The 16910-nt window shown below is 34.5% G+C and overlaps 1 protein-coding gene across 3 annotated transcripts in view; it reads left to right on the top strand.

The window, feature by feature from the left end:
* The window catches only part of LOC147034940 (uncharacterized), a 65856-nt gene that overhangs the window by 30505 nt on the left and 18441 nt on the right, over positions 1–16910 (top strand). For 2 of the 3 annotated variants that reach the window (XM_085891482.1, XM_085891491.1), the window contains exons 7-16: positions 6837–7096; positions 7313–7473; positions 8960–9112; positions 10171–10300; positions 10522–10596; positions 11076–11168; positions 12717–12877; positions 13953–14105; positions 14436–14515; positions 14613–14717. In XM_085891482.1, coding sequence (XP_085747608.1) covers positions 6837–7096; positions 7313–7473; positions 8960–9112; positions 10171–10300; positions 10522–10596; positions 11076–11168; positions 12717–12877; positions 13953–14105; positions 14436–14515; positions 14613–14717 — 1371 coding nt within the window. The remainder of the gene's footprint in view (positions 1–6836; positions 7097–7312; positions 7474–8959; positions 9113–10170; positions 10301–10521; positions 10597–11075; positions 11169–12716; positions 12878–13952; positions 14106–14435; positions 14516–14612; positions 14718–16910) is intronic. The other variant, XM_085891502.1, reaches the window with a different exon arrangement.

The raw sequence follows: 16910 nt of genomic DNA on the forward strand, positions 1-16910 counted from the left end.
TGTTTTTCTTGACATCATCGGTGAAGTGGTATCCTGGTGAAAATTTGACATGTAGAATGCTGCATCTGAAAAATTTGAAATTTATTGAGCATCAGGTACGCAACAATTCATGGAAGAAAATAAATAATATCATGTCATAGGTCAAGTAGTTCCAAAACCATATTGTTTAGAATTTTGTTTTTTAATCTTTTTCACCGGAATGGCTTGACAGATTGAGGTGAAACTTTACACACAAGTGTTCCAAGACATGGTTGAACAAGATTGTTAATTTCCATATGATAGGTCACATGGTTTGGCAGCCATATTGAATTCACCCAAAAACCTTCAAAAATCTTCTTCTCCAAAGCGTCACTGACTGTGTGGTGTCGGGCTGTGTCTAATGGAGATCAGTGGACTGCTCGTCACACTTCACATGTTTCGATTTGCCCACTGATCACATCACGTGCCTTCTGGTTGAAGGGTTTGTATTTGCAGGAACAATCGTCTGGGTGGCAGATGGACGGTTGCTCTGTGTGTATTATGCGGTTTTACCATGTGAGACTTAAACCGCGACGATGCTCTCCATAAAATTCAGGAGGTGCGTCTGATGTATAAATGACAAATGTGGTCAACATTCGTGAGATATTTATCAGTATGCCATACTGATGAGGGCAAATATGCCTGAAATCCAGATCAGTGGCTCTGTTGATGTTGATATTTAACTGATGTTGACCATATAATCTTTGTCTGACAGAGTCACTGGGCCAAGGCATCTGTGTTGGAGGAGACACATTGGTGTAGGAATGTGTCCAATTGGGATCAGGGAGGTGCTCATCACACTCCACATGTCTCGAGATATATATATATATATATATATATATATATATATATATATATATATATATATATATATATATATATATATATATATATATATATATATATATATATATACATATCTTCTTCTTCTTCTTCTTCTTCTTCTTTCGGCTGCTCCCTTTTGTGGTCGCCACAGCGGATCATCCGTATGATCCGCATAGTGATTTGGCACATGTTTTACACCGGATGCCCTTCCTGACGCAACCCTGGTCGCCTCTTACGACACAGGGATAGGGTACACCTATTTTAACCGGGGGTATACACCGGCCCAGTACACTGGTACTCACTTCGCCGACCTCGGAAGGATGACAGGCTGAGTCAACGCCCTGGTGTATTAATTCAGTGGCCCAACGGGGCTTGAACTCAGGACCTTTCAGATCCCAAGCCGCTGCCCGAACCACTGCGCCAACACCAGGATATATATATAAATATATATATATATATATATATATATATATATATATATATATATATATATATATATATATATATATATACATACATATATATATATATATATATATATATATATATATATATATATATATATATATATATATATATACATACATACATACATACATACATCCATAGAGTGGGACCATACTCTGTGGAGAGCGTTGGTGCTGCCAAAGCAGACTCCTTGGCTATTGGACACAATCCTGGACAGGTCACAACTCCGACACAGTATACCAACATGCTGGCACTCATTTTGCCGACCTTGGAAGGATGACAGGCAGAGTCATCCCCACCTGGAATTAATTGAACAGCCAAGTGGGGTTTGAACTCAAGATGATAGGATCCCAAGCCCACCACCCTAACCATTGAGCCAATACCAGGCATATATATATATATATATATATATATATATATATATATATATATATATATATATATATATATATATATATATATATATATATATATATATATATATATATATATATATATATATATATATATATATATATATATATATATATATATATATATATATATATATATATATATGTATAGAAATATATATATATATATATATATATATATATATATATATATATATATATATATATATATATATATATATATATATATATATATATATATATATATATATATATATATATATATATATATATATATATATATATATATATATATATATATATATATATATATATATATATATATATATATATATATATATATATACACACACACATATATATTATCCCTGTGTCGTAAGAGGCGACCAGGGTTGCGTCAGGAAGGGCATCCGGCGAACATTTGCAAACAAAGTCCACCCAGGCCTCTCAGTATCCACCTTCACTTCTGTAAGGGATCACAGTTCATTGACCAAGCTGTTCAACTTTGTTGGTCTCAGAGTTTTGTTCCAAGGGCTCTTTTGAGGATGGTCACTGAACCCTGGACTTCCTCCATTTATAGATTGTTTGTGGTAATATCCCTGGGGATGGTTTTCAAAATCTCAGTGTGGTTCTTCTTTATTACTCCTGTTGCTCCAATAATCACTGGTGCAATTTTGATGCCCTTCAGCTTCCAAGATCTCTTGATCTCCTTCTTGAGGTTCTGGTATTTAGTCATTTTCTTGATTTCTGCATTATTTCAACCAAAATCGCTGGGTACTGATATCTCAATCAGCAATGCTGTCTTTTCCTTTTTGTTCCTGAGAATGATCATCGGTTGCAAGGCTTTGTTTTCCAGAAGTTCACGCTCGATGGGATCATCATTTCAAATGTGAACATGACATCCTTATTTTCAATGATTGCCCTTGGTTCGTGTCTCCACGAGTTTTCTGGAACTGGGATGTTGAATTTTTTGCAAATATGCCAGCTAACCACTTTGCATCCTTTGTTGTGCCATTGTATGTAAAGTTGTTCTGACAATAGTTTTTTGCTTCCCGAAAGCAGGTGACTAGTACTTTCTGTTTCTGTCTTGAAGAATCTACACTTGTCCGTTTGGTTCAGTCCCACCATCTTTTTAAATCCATTGGTGTCGTGTCCATGATATTGGGAATTTCATACTTGCAAAATCAAAGATTTTTCAAATATATTGGTCAGTCGATTTTGGTATTCTGTCTGTTTGTCTGTTTGTCTGTTTGTCTGCCTGTCATTCGCCTATAGGCCAAAAATTAAAACTGATCTTAACGGAACTTCACCAAGTTGTAAAGGTAGTCTCAACTGAGAAGCCTATTGATTTTGAGGTCAAAGGTCAAAGGTCATCTTGAGGTCGAATTTCTAAAATCGTCATTTTTTCATCCGATTGACTTGAAATTTGAGCAAGATTTGCACATTGTGTCACTGAATTTGGAAAGCAACTATTTTTGAAGTCAAAAGGTTAAAGGTCAACTCAAGGTCAAACTTCCAAAATCGTCAATTTTTATCTGAAAAATCAATTTTCATCCGATTGACTTGAAAATTAAGCAGCAATTTCATGGTTTATTCCTGAATTGGGAAATCATCTATTTTGGGGATCAAAAGGTCAAAGGTCAACTCAAGGTCAAACTTCTAAAATCATCAAATTTCATCTGAAAAATCATCAATTTTCATTTGGTTAACCTGAAACTTAAGCAGCAATTGTAGTGCATCACTGTATTTGGAAACCAACTCTTTTTGACGTCAAAGGGTGAAAGGTCAACTCAAGGCCAAACTTGTAAAATCATCAATTTCATTCTGAAAAATAATCAATTTTCATCCGATTGACCCGAGCTTTGATTATGATTGTCAATTTTAATCTTGATGAAATGGATAATTTGATGTAGTCATGGCAACCCTTGGAGAGGGGTGGATTTTGCAAGTATCGTGCTCCACACAATGTCTTTTTCTTGTTATTGGGTCGCCAAAATAGGTGACCCTTATTGTCAGTAATTCTGTCTGTTTGTTTGGATGTTTGTTCGTTTGTCATCAGCATAATTGGGAGTAAACGTGGGCGGATTTTGACCAAACTCGGCTGGTAGGTACATCTTATGACCTAGTGCTTTGGAAATTGTGATGGTTACTTGGGACGCTTTGGTTCCCTAGCAACAACCGAAAAACCTTCAAAATCGGTCCCGTTCACGCGAAATCAATTCCGAAAGCCATTATCCCACGTAGGGTTATGAAATTTGGCACGAATGATCTTCAGGTGATGCTCTATCAAATATGTTCCGTTTTTGTGATATATGGAATACGTTACCCACAGCGTCCCCTACAATTAGGGTATGCACGGAAATTGGCGAAAATTGAAGGCCCCCTAGCGACCAGGTGAGTGCATTGATACGAATGAAACTTTGCAGGTTCATGGTATGCAAAGAGTACTACAACTTTGCCTCAGGACATATTGACCGATTTTGCTTAGGTCAGGGGTCAAAGGTCAATTAGTGCAAAAATCAATAATATAGGAGAGCTGGAGGTGCCTTCGCGCCAAATGCTACTCCTAGGGTTATGGTCAGATGGTCATGAAAATTCACACTAATCGTCTGGAATACATTGTGCACAAACTGTTGAGCCAGATTTTCGATTTAGATCTTTGTTCACCCACAGCACCCCCTCGAACTTTGGGGATTTCCGATTTCAAACCGCATTTTCGGTACTTTTCATTCAAATGGATACCGAGTAGTTATCAGTAGATGGAACTGGATGACATTTGATATGCATAATCTTAAGGTGATTCCCTATCCGCGATATGACATCCATTTGGCTCTATATCTTATAGTTTCCATGCTCGGCGACCCATCGCCGCCTACCGGCTTGTCTGTCTGTTTGTCTGTCTGTTTATCGCCTACAGGTCACAATTTTAAACCGATCTTCATGAACCTTCACTACATAATAGAGAATGAGAAAAGGAAGAATCTTTTTGTTTTTGAGGTCAAAAGGTCAACATAGGCCAATGGTCAACAACTAAGTGAGATTTCTAAAATCCTCAATTTTCATCTGATTGACTTGAAATTTGAAGAGGATTTATATTTTAGGTCACTGAATTCAACCAGTCAATTGTTTTTTGCGGTCACCATGGACCAAAAGGTCAACATAGGCCCAAGTTCAATAAATAAGGTGGTATTTCTAAAATCCTCAATTTTCATCCCATTAACTTGAAATTTGACGAGGAATTATGATTCAGGTCACTACATTCAACCACCAATTATTTTTGAGGTCCACATCGGCCAAAAGGTCAACACAGGCCGAATTTATAAAATTGTCAATTATCATCCGATTCACTTGAAATTTGAAGAGTTGTTGCATTTTTGGTCATTTAATTCAACCACCAATTATTTTTGAGATCACATTTGTTTTATGGATTTTGCAAGTATTGTGCTTTGCACGACATCGTTTTCTTGTTATTATTATTTGTTCTCCGTCCCAGTTGAGCTGACCTCTTCTGAGCCATTCCACTGAGCCTTCTTTGTCAATCTCAACTCGGTCCAATTCTTTTTTGTGTTTTCCTGCTCTTTTTCATTCTCCCATTTGTTGGTGGACATTTGCTGATATTTATTTTATTTATTTTGTCTTTTTGCAATTGTTGGTGTGTGTGTGTGTGTGTGTGTGTGTGTGTGTGTGTGTGTGTGTGTGTGTGTGTGTGTGTGTGTGTGTGTGTGTGTGTGTGTGTGTGTGTGTGTGTGTGTGTGTGTGTGTGTGTGTGTGTGTGTGTGTGTGTGTTCGATATACTGAAACTCTCCACTTGTGTGTGACTTGAGATGGTGGTGAACAGTTGTCTTGAAGGGGGGATGATGATCATTATTGACTTCTTCCAAGAGCTACTATTGGCATCCCACAAATGATGTATGAATATATGTTTGCATTATTTGTTGTAATGTAAGCTTCACAGTTTTCCATCTTAAATATTTTAAAGCCTCAATATTTTTTTTTAAATTGCATTGAATGCAATTTCAACTTCATTGCCATATTTTGTGATAGCATTCACTTTGTGTGGTCGACCCATGTGAGTACCATATGTCTATTAATTATGTAACCAGAGCCTGAAATACAAATCTACATCTAATGTTGTAGGATGCAAGGCCCGTTTTTTCTTGCTGAACCTATAAACTTTTATCAATTCGGGACAGATCATCTCCAAGTGATTGTGAAAGTTAGCTTTGTTCAGCAGATGCAACAATTTACAGTCTTTGTAGAATTACAGCACCTCAAGGTCTATTTCCATTACATTGTTGAGAATTTTTATTTTTGGAAGTCGCAATAAATGTCAAAATTTCTGAAAACATGCCTGGATTTTTCTATTACCTTCTCAAAAATAATTGAATTTCAGACCCCCAAGCTATCCTTCTTTCCGCTATCACAACCCTCTCCTCACAACCTCATTTAATAGTGTTTTTCTCATTTATACTTCAAAGACTCCTTATACTGTATACTTGGGCCTACCGCACTTAGTAATTACTGTATTTGCCATTTGGCATGTCACATATAACATCTCATGTGATATATTTTCACATATATGCCAGGTGTTGGCTTAGTGGTTATGATGGCTGGCTTGGGATCTAAGGGTCCTGAGTTTAAGCCCTGTTGGCTGCTGAATTAACACTAGGTGGGGTCGTCTCAGCCTGTCATCCTTCTGAAGTCAGCAAAACGAGTACCAGTGTACTGGTCCCAGTATGTGCCCCAGTGAGAATACGCACACTGTATCCCTACGTGTTGTAAGAAGAGCCTCAAGGGTTGGTGTCAGGAAGGGCATCTGGCCATAAAAACATTGCCTCAAAAAGGGAACCATGATTGTCATGGGGCCTGAACAAGGCTAACCCCTTCTCTGGCAGGGAAAAAAATGTCCTTAAAATGCGTGTGTGTGTGTGTGTGTGTGTGTGTGTGTGTGTGTGTGTGTGTGTGTGTGTGTGTGTGTGTGTGTGTGTGTGTGTGTGTGTGTGTGTGTGTGTGTGTGTGTGTGTGTGTGTGTGTGTGTGTGTGTGTGTGTGTGTGTGTGAGAGAGAGAGATATTTTTTTCACATGCTGTTATTTTTATTTGATTTACTTCAGAACCACTGTACCAGCAGTATCGTCGAATCGCACACAGCCGTGAAATTCGTCAGCAGCGTCGGGCACCATCTTTTAAACGTGAACTCCTTCGGCCTGGATCCAAGCAGCAGAGTAGTCCAGGTGGTGACTCGCCAGCTCCACAAGAAAGAAAGAGCCATTTTGGTGTAATGGGAGCAAGTACACTCTGGCAAGGTCTTCCGAAAGTACTTGCCAGTGGCTTGCTGGAGTGCTTGAGCGCTGAGGAAATAAAACGCCAAGAGGTGAGGTTTTTTTGTGGGGGGGGGGGGTGATGTACTCGAATGCTTAATGTAAGAGTACTTAAATAACTAGTTTTGTAAAGTCCAATGGAACTGCATTCGATAAGATATTACATCTATAGTATGTCTTTACTGCAAGTTTAATTGTGTTAATGAGCTACGCTTTAAAAAAAAAACATATGTCGATCATTTCCTTCAAACACCCCTTTCTACAACCAGGCGATGTTTGAACTGGTGACGTCAGAAGCATCATATCTGCGCAGCATGAATGTGATGTTCGAGTTGTTTGTGCAATCTCCAGACCTGGCAGCTCTCCTGTCAGCACATGACCGTCGAATCCTCTTCTCTAATCTCCCCGATGTGAGAGAGGCAAGCGAAAGGTGAAGGATAGTTTTTCTTCTTGAAAGAGTAGACCGTGTTGGGAATTATATTAGTGTGAGAGTGAATGTTCCTTCCTATAAACAGGGAATAACGTTGGTTACGTGATGCACACAGATATTGGTTGGAGGTGAAAGTGAGATGGAAGGCTTACTAAACAGTCATTTCGCCATTTTACTTTATCAATTATTCAAAAATAGATAATGTACATCGCATTTGCAGAGATTAGCTGATATTTCAAACAGCTCGTTGGATTCAAGCCAAAATACAGAGGATTGGAGAGTATAGAATGTAACTGATTATTTAAGAAGAGATTGAGGGAATCATTGGAGAATTATAGACCTGTTCGCATCACTTAAATTGTGGAGTAGGAAATGGAGACATTCATTCGGGAGAATATGAGGGACCATTGAGATAAATACAAATTAATTACAGATAGCCAGCATTGGTTTAGTAGAGGGAGATTTAGTTAAATTAATTTGTTAAAATTCTGAAGAAGGTACTTATTTGATTGATGATGGGAGTGAAATGTACCTGGATTGCCAGAAGGTATTTTATAAGGTCCCTCAATAAAGGCTGTGACCTTAGGTTCGGACTTGTGCAGTCATCAGTTGAGTAGCAAGCCTGGCATTGGTTTAGTGGATTGGGTGACTGGCTTGGGATCCTAGGGTCCTGAGTTTGAGCTCCTTCAGCCGCTGAATTAACACCAGGTAAGGTTGACTCAGCCTGTCATCCTTCTGAGGTCAGTGGAAGGAGCACCAGTGGACTGGTAATAGGGGCACTGCATCAGCGGCATAGCTGCGCCCTCAACCAATGATGCAACCAGCAGCCACAGGCTGCACACAAGAGTGTGTGTGTGGTGAGTAGAGGAGCAAATTGGATGGAGAAGTGGCTTTTTGAGAGGATGCAGTAGGGATCTGTCTAATGAATGAATGTCAGGCTGGGAAGTTAAGTTATTCGGATTTGCCAGGAAATAGTACTCTTGGATCTTTATTGTTACTGAAGAATTTCAATGATGTGGAGAGTGATTGGATCGAAGTAGACTTTCAAAATTTGAAGATGATAAAGCTTGAAGTAATATAGCTTAATAAGATGAGGAGTGGGGGGGGAGAGCGAGGGTAATTGGTTTCAGGAGAGTCTAGATACTGTCATAGAAGGGGTGAAAAACTGGCCAAAAAATAATTAACCAAAGCAATGAAATAGGGTTATAAATGTGCATTTAAATACATATACAAAGTCATAAAAAGGTGTTTTTAACCTATAAAGTGGTTGCACTTGGTGGCTTACTGTGTGAAAAATGTTGCCGAGATAAATACCCTTGCAAGGCTTTACATAGTTAAGTTATCTGTCTTGTTTATATTTAGTTTTGGGATGCACATATGACGTGGGTATGATGGACTCAGTGGCCTCATGGTAAGTTAGTGTTTCCTTATGTAAAGTTGACATGGTTAAGAATATAATAATGTATTTTTAAACTTCATGTTGCAGATTTCTTGAATACCTCGAAGATCGTGTGGAAGAAAATCCACAGATCTCTGATGTCAGTGACATTGTACTGCAGCACAGTCAGCAGAGTTTTAAATGCTATATTTCATATGTGACCAACCAGCCTTACCAAGAGCAAGCATACCAACAGCTTTGGTAAGTCTCATTAATTCCAGTTTGATGTGATACTTCAAATTCACATTCCTAAATTATTTTAGAGTGATCCCAAGAGACCAGGATGCATCCAAATGAGGCAAGGTGTTCAACCCAATCTCGACAGGGGATTTTGAAAACCTGGATAGGAGATTTTAAATTTGTCCCTGGTGGCAGATCAAAGATCTATTTCAAAAAATACTATTTGATCTTTAACATCCACCAGGTGGGCAAACATACAGAGCAGCAGGCCTAACTGTGATGTTCTCCATCGTATAGCACCCCCTGCTGCCAATGTATCACGGAAAGATTTGAGTGTTATCGAATTTCATTGTGACTTGAAAGCAGGACTAGAAAGCTGTGAAAATATCATTCGTTTTTCTTGTCACCATGCTGTTGTGAACATGACAGAGTAAGGTTTTACATTTGAGTGTGTAGATATCCACATTTGTTAGAACTTTATATTTGGCTGCTGTAATCAGGATCATACTTAAAGGTTTTAACATCATGATCATCTGCTTATAACATTGCAATAACTTTATCATAAATTCCATGCATTAACCACCTCTCTGCATGAAAATACCACTGCCTCAACATCCTCTCTTCTTTACTCTCCTGCTGTGGCTCCTGGTCCTATCATGAAAGGAAAGAAAAAAGGAAACACAAACGTTCAAACATATTGCAGGAAGAGAGTATAAAACAAAGAACATTAAAGGCACAGTCCACAAATGCACATTGAGATACCAGGAATTTGAGAGAAATATAGCTGGAAATTATTTTAAAATCAGCAAGGGCAAGTGGAGAAAATTGCTGGTAGGGGGAATTACAATTGAAGTGTTATTTCACACAACTATGTTATTGTGCATGTTTATATGCATGTTTGTGTTTTTTTTAAACAAATGTTTATGTATGGGGCTGAATGTGAATGTTTTTATGAATTTTTATGTTTTTAAAATGAAAGCTTGTATGTTTAAGAATAAATGTCAATTCAAATGTGCTGTATGATTTTGGGCTTTCTCTGAAAACTCTACATTTCATTCTGATCCTTGTGTGGCATACAGCCATGAGAACCCGCAGTTTCTTCAAATAATGTCTCGGCTGCAGGACGACCCACGCTGTGAACGCCTTCCCTTCATGTCCTTTTTGATCCTCCCCTTTCAGCGCATTACACGTCTTAAGCTGCTGGTAGAGGTGAAGCATGCATTGTTAAGACCACATTAGTGTGTTGACAAATCTTCATTTTTGCCATCTTGAGCTACATGCATCCATCTATTCATTGACTTTGCAGCTATATCATTCTCAGTGATCAGAGATCAGTTCTGTGTATTAAAAGGGATTCATTTTTGCACCTGTTTGGTTATGATAAAAACAGCCTTTTGCTTCATTTACATACCTGTTTGTATTTACATCAGAACATATTGAAAAGAACCGAGATGGATTCAGTTGCTGAAGAAACAGCAAGCAAGGCATTAAATGCAATGAAAAAGGTGTGTTTCTTTTTTAAAACTTTATCTTTCAAAACAACTATTAGCAAAAGTCACACCTCCCTCCCTGTCCCATTTCCCCACTCACTCTTCTCTGCCATCCATCTCCTCGAGGATATTTTGCGTCTGGTGCATGTTTCCCGCATTGTACTGCTTGAATATCACTAGGTGGTCAAAACTTTGAACCAGAGCCTTACCTTAAGCAATCTTTTTAGTTTCTTCTTCTTCCTCTTCTTCCCCCTTTGCCTTTTCAAGGAGTACGGTCCAATGGTACCAATCTTCACAGTTTTTTGTTCTTTTAACCAAAAGTATGAATCGGTCCAACTGAAAGTTGTTTTGGTACATGTACTTCTTTGTTAACATCCATTAATTCAGTTTTTAATAATCCTAACACTGGCGATATATTAATGCTTTCAGATGTAACATGATAACTTTCCAATTATTTTATGCATCCTATCAATATTAATGTCACTCTATTATAGATTGTGCATGATTGCAATGAGGGTGTAAGGAAAATGAAACAAATGGAAGAGCTGATCTGCGTTGGAAAGCAGATAGAATTCCACAAGACAAAGGTGAAAGCGATCTTCACACTGTCACACCTGTACGACATGTTCTCATTTTAATTCAGTCCAAATATATCGACATGTGAATGTTTTACTCTATTTACCACCAGCTGTCCAACTAATGGGTACAGAGCGGACATACACACCTGCAGTACAAACAAACACTTGCTCCATTATATATACTGTAGATTGTACATGCTATTCATGTAAATAAATATTAAATTAATTATCTCACTACCTGGATGGAAACTGGAAAAAAGGGTTCCATTTGTTTTTTTCACATCGACGTCATGAATCATCATACCGAGCTTTAAAACATCCATTGAGCCACCTTGGAGGAGTAGGGGAAAAATCGAAAAATTATTAATGTATCCGCTGCCTGATTGACTGCAGGACATCGTTATGGTTTTATGAGTTCGTCAATGAGCTGAAACAAAATTACAATGAAATAGCATTAAATGAACTCATAATTTTCAATAAAAAAACAGTCAAACAAATATTACATATTACCTGAAGTCACCAGAAGTTATTCTTGCTGAAAGATGATTGGGTTTTGTACATAAAGAAATAAAGACTTTCCTCCCATTGTAATTGAGGTCATTTTTGAATGGGCTAAATGGGTATAAGTACATGGATCTTTCTGCAGAACATAAATATTTTGATTTGATCAGGGAGAAGACAAAGAGCCGGTTATTTCAGTGTCATATTTTGTGCCATAAATGCACCCCCAGGTCATAATACTACAATTCTAGTGCCATAAATGTATGGTATTCTAGTGCCATAAATACTAGAAACTTTTATTTGGCCTACTCACAGTCATGACTAATTGGTGTACCACACACAGTGTATTGCATTGTTGGTTCTGCCAAAGCAGTTTCTCAGCCAAGGCTCATGCTGTGTGGTTTAACATCTCTTCTCTCTTACTCTCTTTATGATTTGGGCTTTCTCTCATGGTGCCAGCAATAGCTCGGCTACTCTACGCGAAGAACACCATGGGATCTTTACCATCCAACAACTAATTTCGGCAGACAGTTGGTTTAACACCCATCCGAGGGATGGCACACACATTGATAAATCACCCTGCCTGTGAAACACCAGAATGACCATATGTAGCTGGTTCGGGATTCACACCCAGGCTTGACAGCTTGGAGGTGTTTGCACCCCTCAAGAGTCTTGGCCATCCTGTCAGTCCACTCATAGTCATATCTATCCAAAAATTGGTTGTCAGTCACAGTTGTTATTGGCAGATGTTTTATTTTTCAATCATCAATTCATGTTTTTAAATCTGTATGTCTAACGAACAAACTTTGTATAATGATTAATTGCGGCTGAGTCGGTATCGAGCAGCATATTACTTTCAAAACAAAATAGATTTTTGCATTTGCCCATTTTCAGCAGACTTACTTATCTTGCAGTGTATTTGTATTTATAAACTCATGCACTGTCTACAAATATTAACAAAACATCGATCATTTGGGGAAAGAAGGGAGAGCATGGGGAGGGATGGGTGAGGTTTAAGAGCACTGCCTTGATAAAGATTCCTCATTTTTGTTCCAGGCAATCGGGATCATCTCACAATCGCGGTGGTTACTGAAACGTGGTGAGCTGTTTGAGATCATGGTGGAGAAAAGCATCTTGTCTAACAGTAAGGGAAAAACATCCCTGAAACCTCTCCATCTGCTGCTTTTCAATGACCTGTTGCTGATCACAAAAAAGAGGTACTGCTTATTTTGGCACATCAGAATGAACATGAATTGAAAGGCAAATTTATATCGGAAAACAATAATTTAAAGTGGAATGGAAAACATTTTCAAATGAAACACAAATTTTACTTTTAGTCAAAGTTGAAAGATAAAGAAAAATTTCATCACCTTGTTGGATCATCAATTTTCATCACCTTGTTGGGATCACCAACTTTCATCAACTTGTGATCACCAACTTTCATCACCTTGTTGTGATCACCAACTTTCATCCCCTTGTTGGGATCACCAACTTTCATCACCTTGTTGGGATCACCAACTTTCATCACTTTGTTGGGATCACCAACTTTCATCACTTTGTTGGGATCACCAACTTTCATCACTTTGTTGGAATCACCAACTTTCATCACTTTGTTGGAATCAACAACTTTCATCACCTTGTTGGGATCAGCAATTTTCATCACCTTGTTGGGATCACCAACATTCATCACCTTGTTGCTGAAGCAAGTTTTAAAATGCTTGGCATGTCATTTCTTTTTCATTCAGAACCTTGTTTGCTGCAAGTACAAGCCCAACTTTCTATGGGCTGGAGAATAAATAATTTTCTTTCATGATCTTCATACTCATATGTAAATCTTAAAGCAAAAACACCAAAAAAAACATCACATGCAACCATCATATTCAGTCGCAAATGGTATTTAAGATTGATAAATTAATTTCGATACATTGTATACAATATTGTCTTTCGAAGAAAAATATATTATTTTGCATTCTCCTTCCTTCAGATCTCAAACTTCTTTCCCACATTATATAACATTACAATTGTTACCTTACATATGATTATCTTATGTGTATTTATAATACTTTGAAAGTATTTAAATCATGCATCTAGTATGTAACGATGTCTTATCATCTCGTACATTTGAAGTTTCTGTGCTTTTTAGCTTTCATCACATCAAATCAAATGCAAACAAGAATATGTAAAGTCGATTTAGAAAAAATATTGTTTCAGTAAAAGGGAGCTAAAGCCAAAGTTGGCCAGCAATATTGAGCAAGCAACTGAGTAACAACCCTTTGTGGTGATGCCACGCAGTACGGGACGGCTGCAGGTCCTCGATTATGCACACCGGGCCATGGCTCAAGCTACAGATGTGTTCTGTCAACCAAATGACAACAACTTCCTCCTTGTGTTCCTGGAGAACCACCAGCAGCGACATGTGGAGCATCTTCTGCAAGCTACAACACCGTGAGCAGGAAGCAGCCTGTGTTGGGAGTGAGGGGTCACTTATTCAAGTCAACAAAATTGATATTTCATTTCAGCACATTTAATATATCACATTTTTTTCCTTTCAAATAATCTACAACACACTTCATTATGATATTTTTATATGCATTTGTAACATTTAATTACATATTCTCAGGGTTTTAAGCATGCAAGCATTCCCAGAATATTACTGTCACAACAACTGAGATAATATATTACTCTTAAGAATATACTACTTTGATCTCCACAAATGAAAGTAACTTGTCTACAAATAAAATTGTATACTGCTTTGAATGCTGATGTAACCAACAGGAGTGATAAGCAGCGTTGGATTGAAGCTATATCTCCCTCCAAGAAAGCAGACGATGGGGAACAGATTTATGAGGACTGGGGTAAGATTTTTTTCTTGTATTGAAAAAAATCATAACACATTTTCGACACTGCAGTTATTGTCCAGAATGAGACTCGCAATTTTTTTTTCTTCATCAGACTGTCCACAAGTGCAGTGTATTCACACGTACTCTGGCCAACAAGCGGACGAACTTTCTCTTGAAGAGGCTGATGTCGTAAATGTAACACGCAAGACACCGGATGGTAGGATTGAAACACCATCTTCTGTACACCTCTTTGGTTAATTGAAGGTTCTATAAAAATCTCTATTTTTGATGTACAAAATCCAGGCTTGTGGAAGAGCAAGATGATAAAGGATAGAAAGGTATTGCATTAACATTGAGACAATGGCACAACATGTGGATGCAACAACTAAGAAAATGGATGAACAGGAAAAAAAACTGGAAATGGAAGAAAATATTGACCTACTCGTTAGACAGGTGAGTTTGGGAGAAGAGGGGGGAAAGTGGGGGTGGATGAAGGAGATCACAAAGATTATGGGTAGGAAAGGAGAATGACAAGGTGTGGTGGGTGTACTGATAACTGAAAACCTGGAAGGAAGTATGGGATTAAACTGACTCAGGGAAACTGTGCTACAGTTGAAAGATTACCATGACACCTGGTTTTTTTAAGGTTCAAAAGGGGGTTGTTATAATGTAAACGCAAATAAAAAAGAGGTTTGACGCAACATATAAATCATATAAACTGTAAAGATTCTCATGTATCGTATATATATATATATATATATATATATATATATATATATATATATATATATATATATATATATATATATATATATATATATATATATATATATATATATATATATATATATATATATATATATATATATATATATATATATATATATATATATATATATATATATATATATATATATATATATATATATATATATATATATATATATATATATATATATATATATATATATATATATATATATATATATATATATATATATATATATATATATATATATATATATATATATATATATATATATATATATATATATATATATATATATATATATATATATATATATATATATATATATATATATATATATATATATATATATATATATATATATATATATATATATATATATATATATATATATATATATATATATATATATATATATATATATATATATATATATATATATATATATATATATATATATATATATATATATATATATATATATATATATATATATATATATATATATATATATATATATATATATATATATATATATATATATATATATATATATATATATATATATATATATATATATATATATATATATATATATATATATATATATATATATATATATATATATATATATATATATATATATATATATATATATATATATATATATATATATATATATATATATATATATATATATATATATATATATATATATATATATATATATATATATATATATATATATATATATATATATATATATATATATATATATATATATATATATATATATATATATATATATATATATATATATATATATATATATATATATATATATATATATATATATATATATATATATATATATATATATATATATATATATATATATATATATATATATATATATATATATATATATATATATATATATATATATATATATATATATATATATATATATATATATATATATATATATATATATATATATATATATATATATATATATATATATATATATATATATATATATATATATATATATATATATATATATATATATATATATATATATATATATATATATATATATATATATATATATATATATATATATATATATATATATATATATATATATATATATATATATATATATATATATATATATATATATATATATATAGACATATATATATATATATATATATATATATATATATATATATATATATAGACATATATATATATATATATATATAGACATATATATATATATATATATATATATATATATATATATATATATATATATATATATATATATATATATATATATATATATATATATATATATATAGACATATATATATATATATATATATATATATATATATATATATATATATATATATATATATATATATATATATATATATATATATATATATATATATATATATATAGACATATATATATACACGCACAAAGTCAGTCGACTTTGTTATTCTGTTTGTCTGTTTTTCTGTCGCCTACAGGTCATAATTTTAAACTGAGCTTCACAAAACTTCACTACATGGTGGAGTTCGTCATAAGGAATAAGCCTATTGTTTTTGAAGTCAAAAGGTCAAA

The sequence above is a fragment of the Eptatretus burgeri genome, chromosome 1, assembly GCF_056783735.1.
Source record: "Eptatretus burgeri isolate ZD-2024b chromosome 1, Ebu_testis_v1, whole genome shotgun sequence".
Lineage (NCBI taxonomy): Eukaryota > Metazoa > Chordata > Myxini > Myxiniformes > Myxinidae > Eptatretus > Eptatretus burgeri.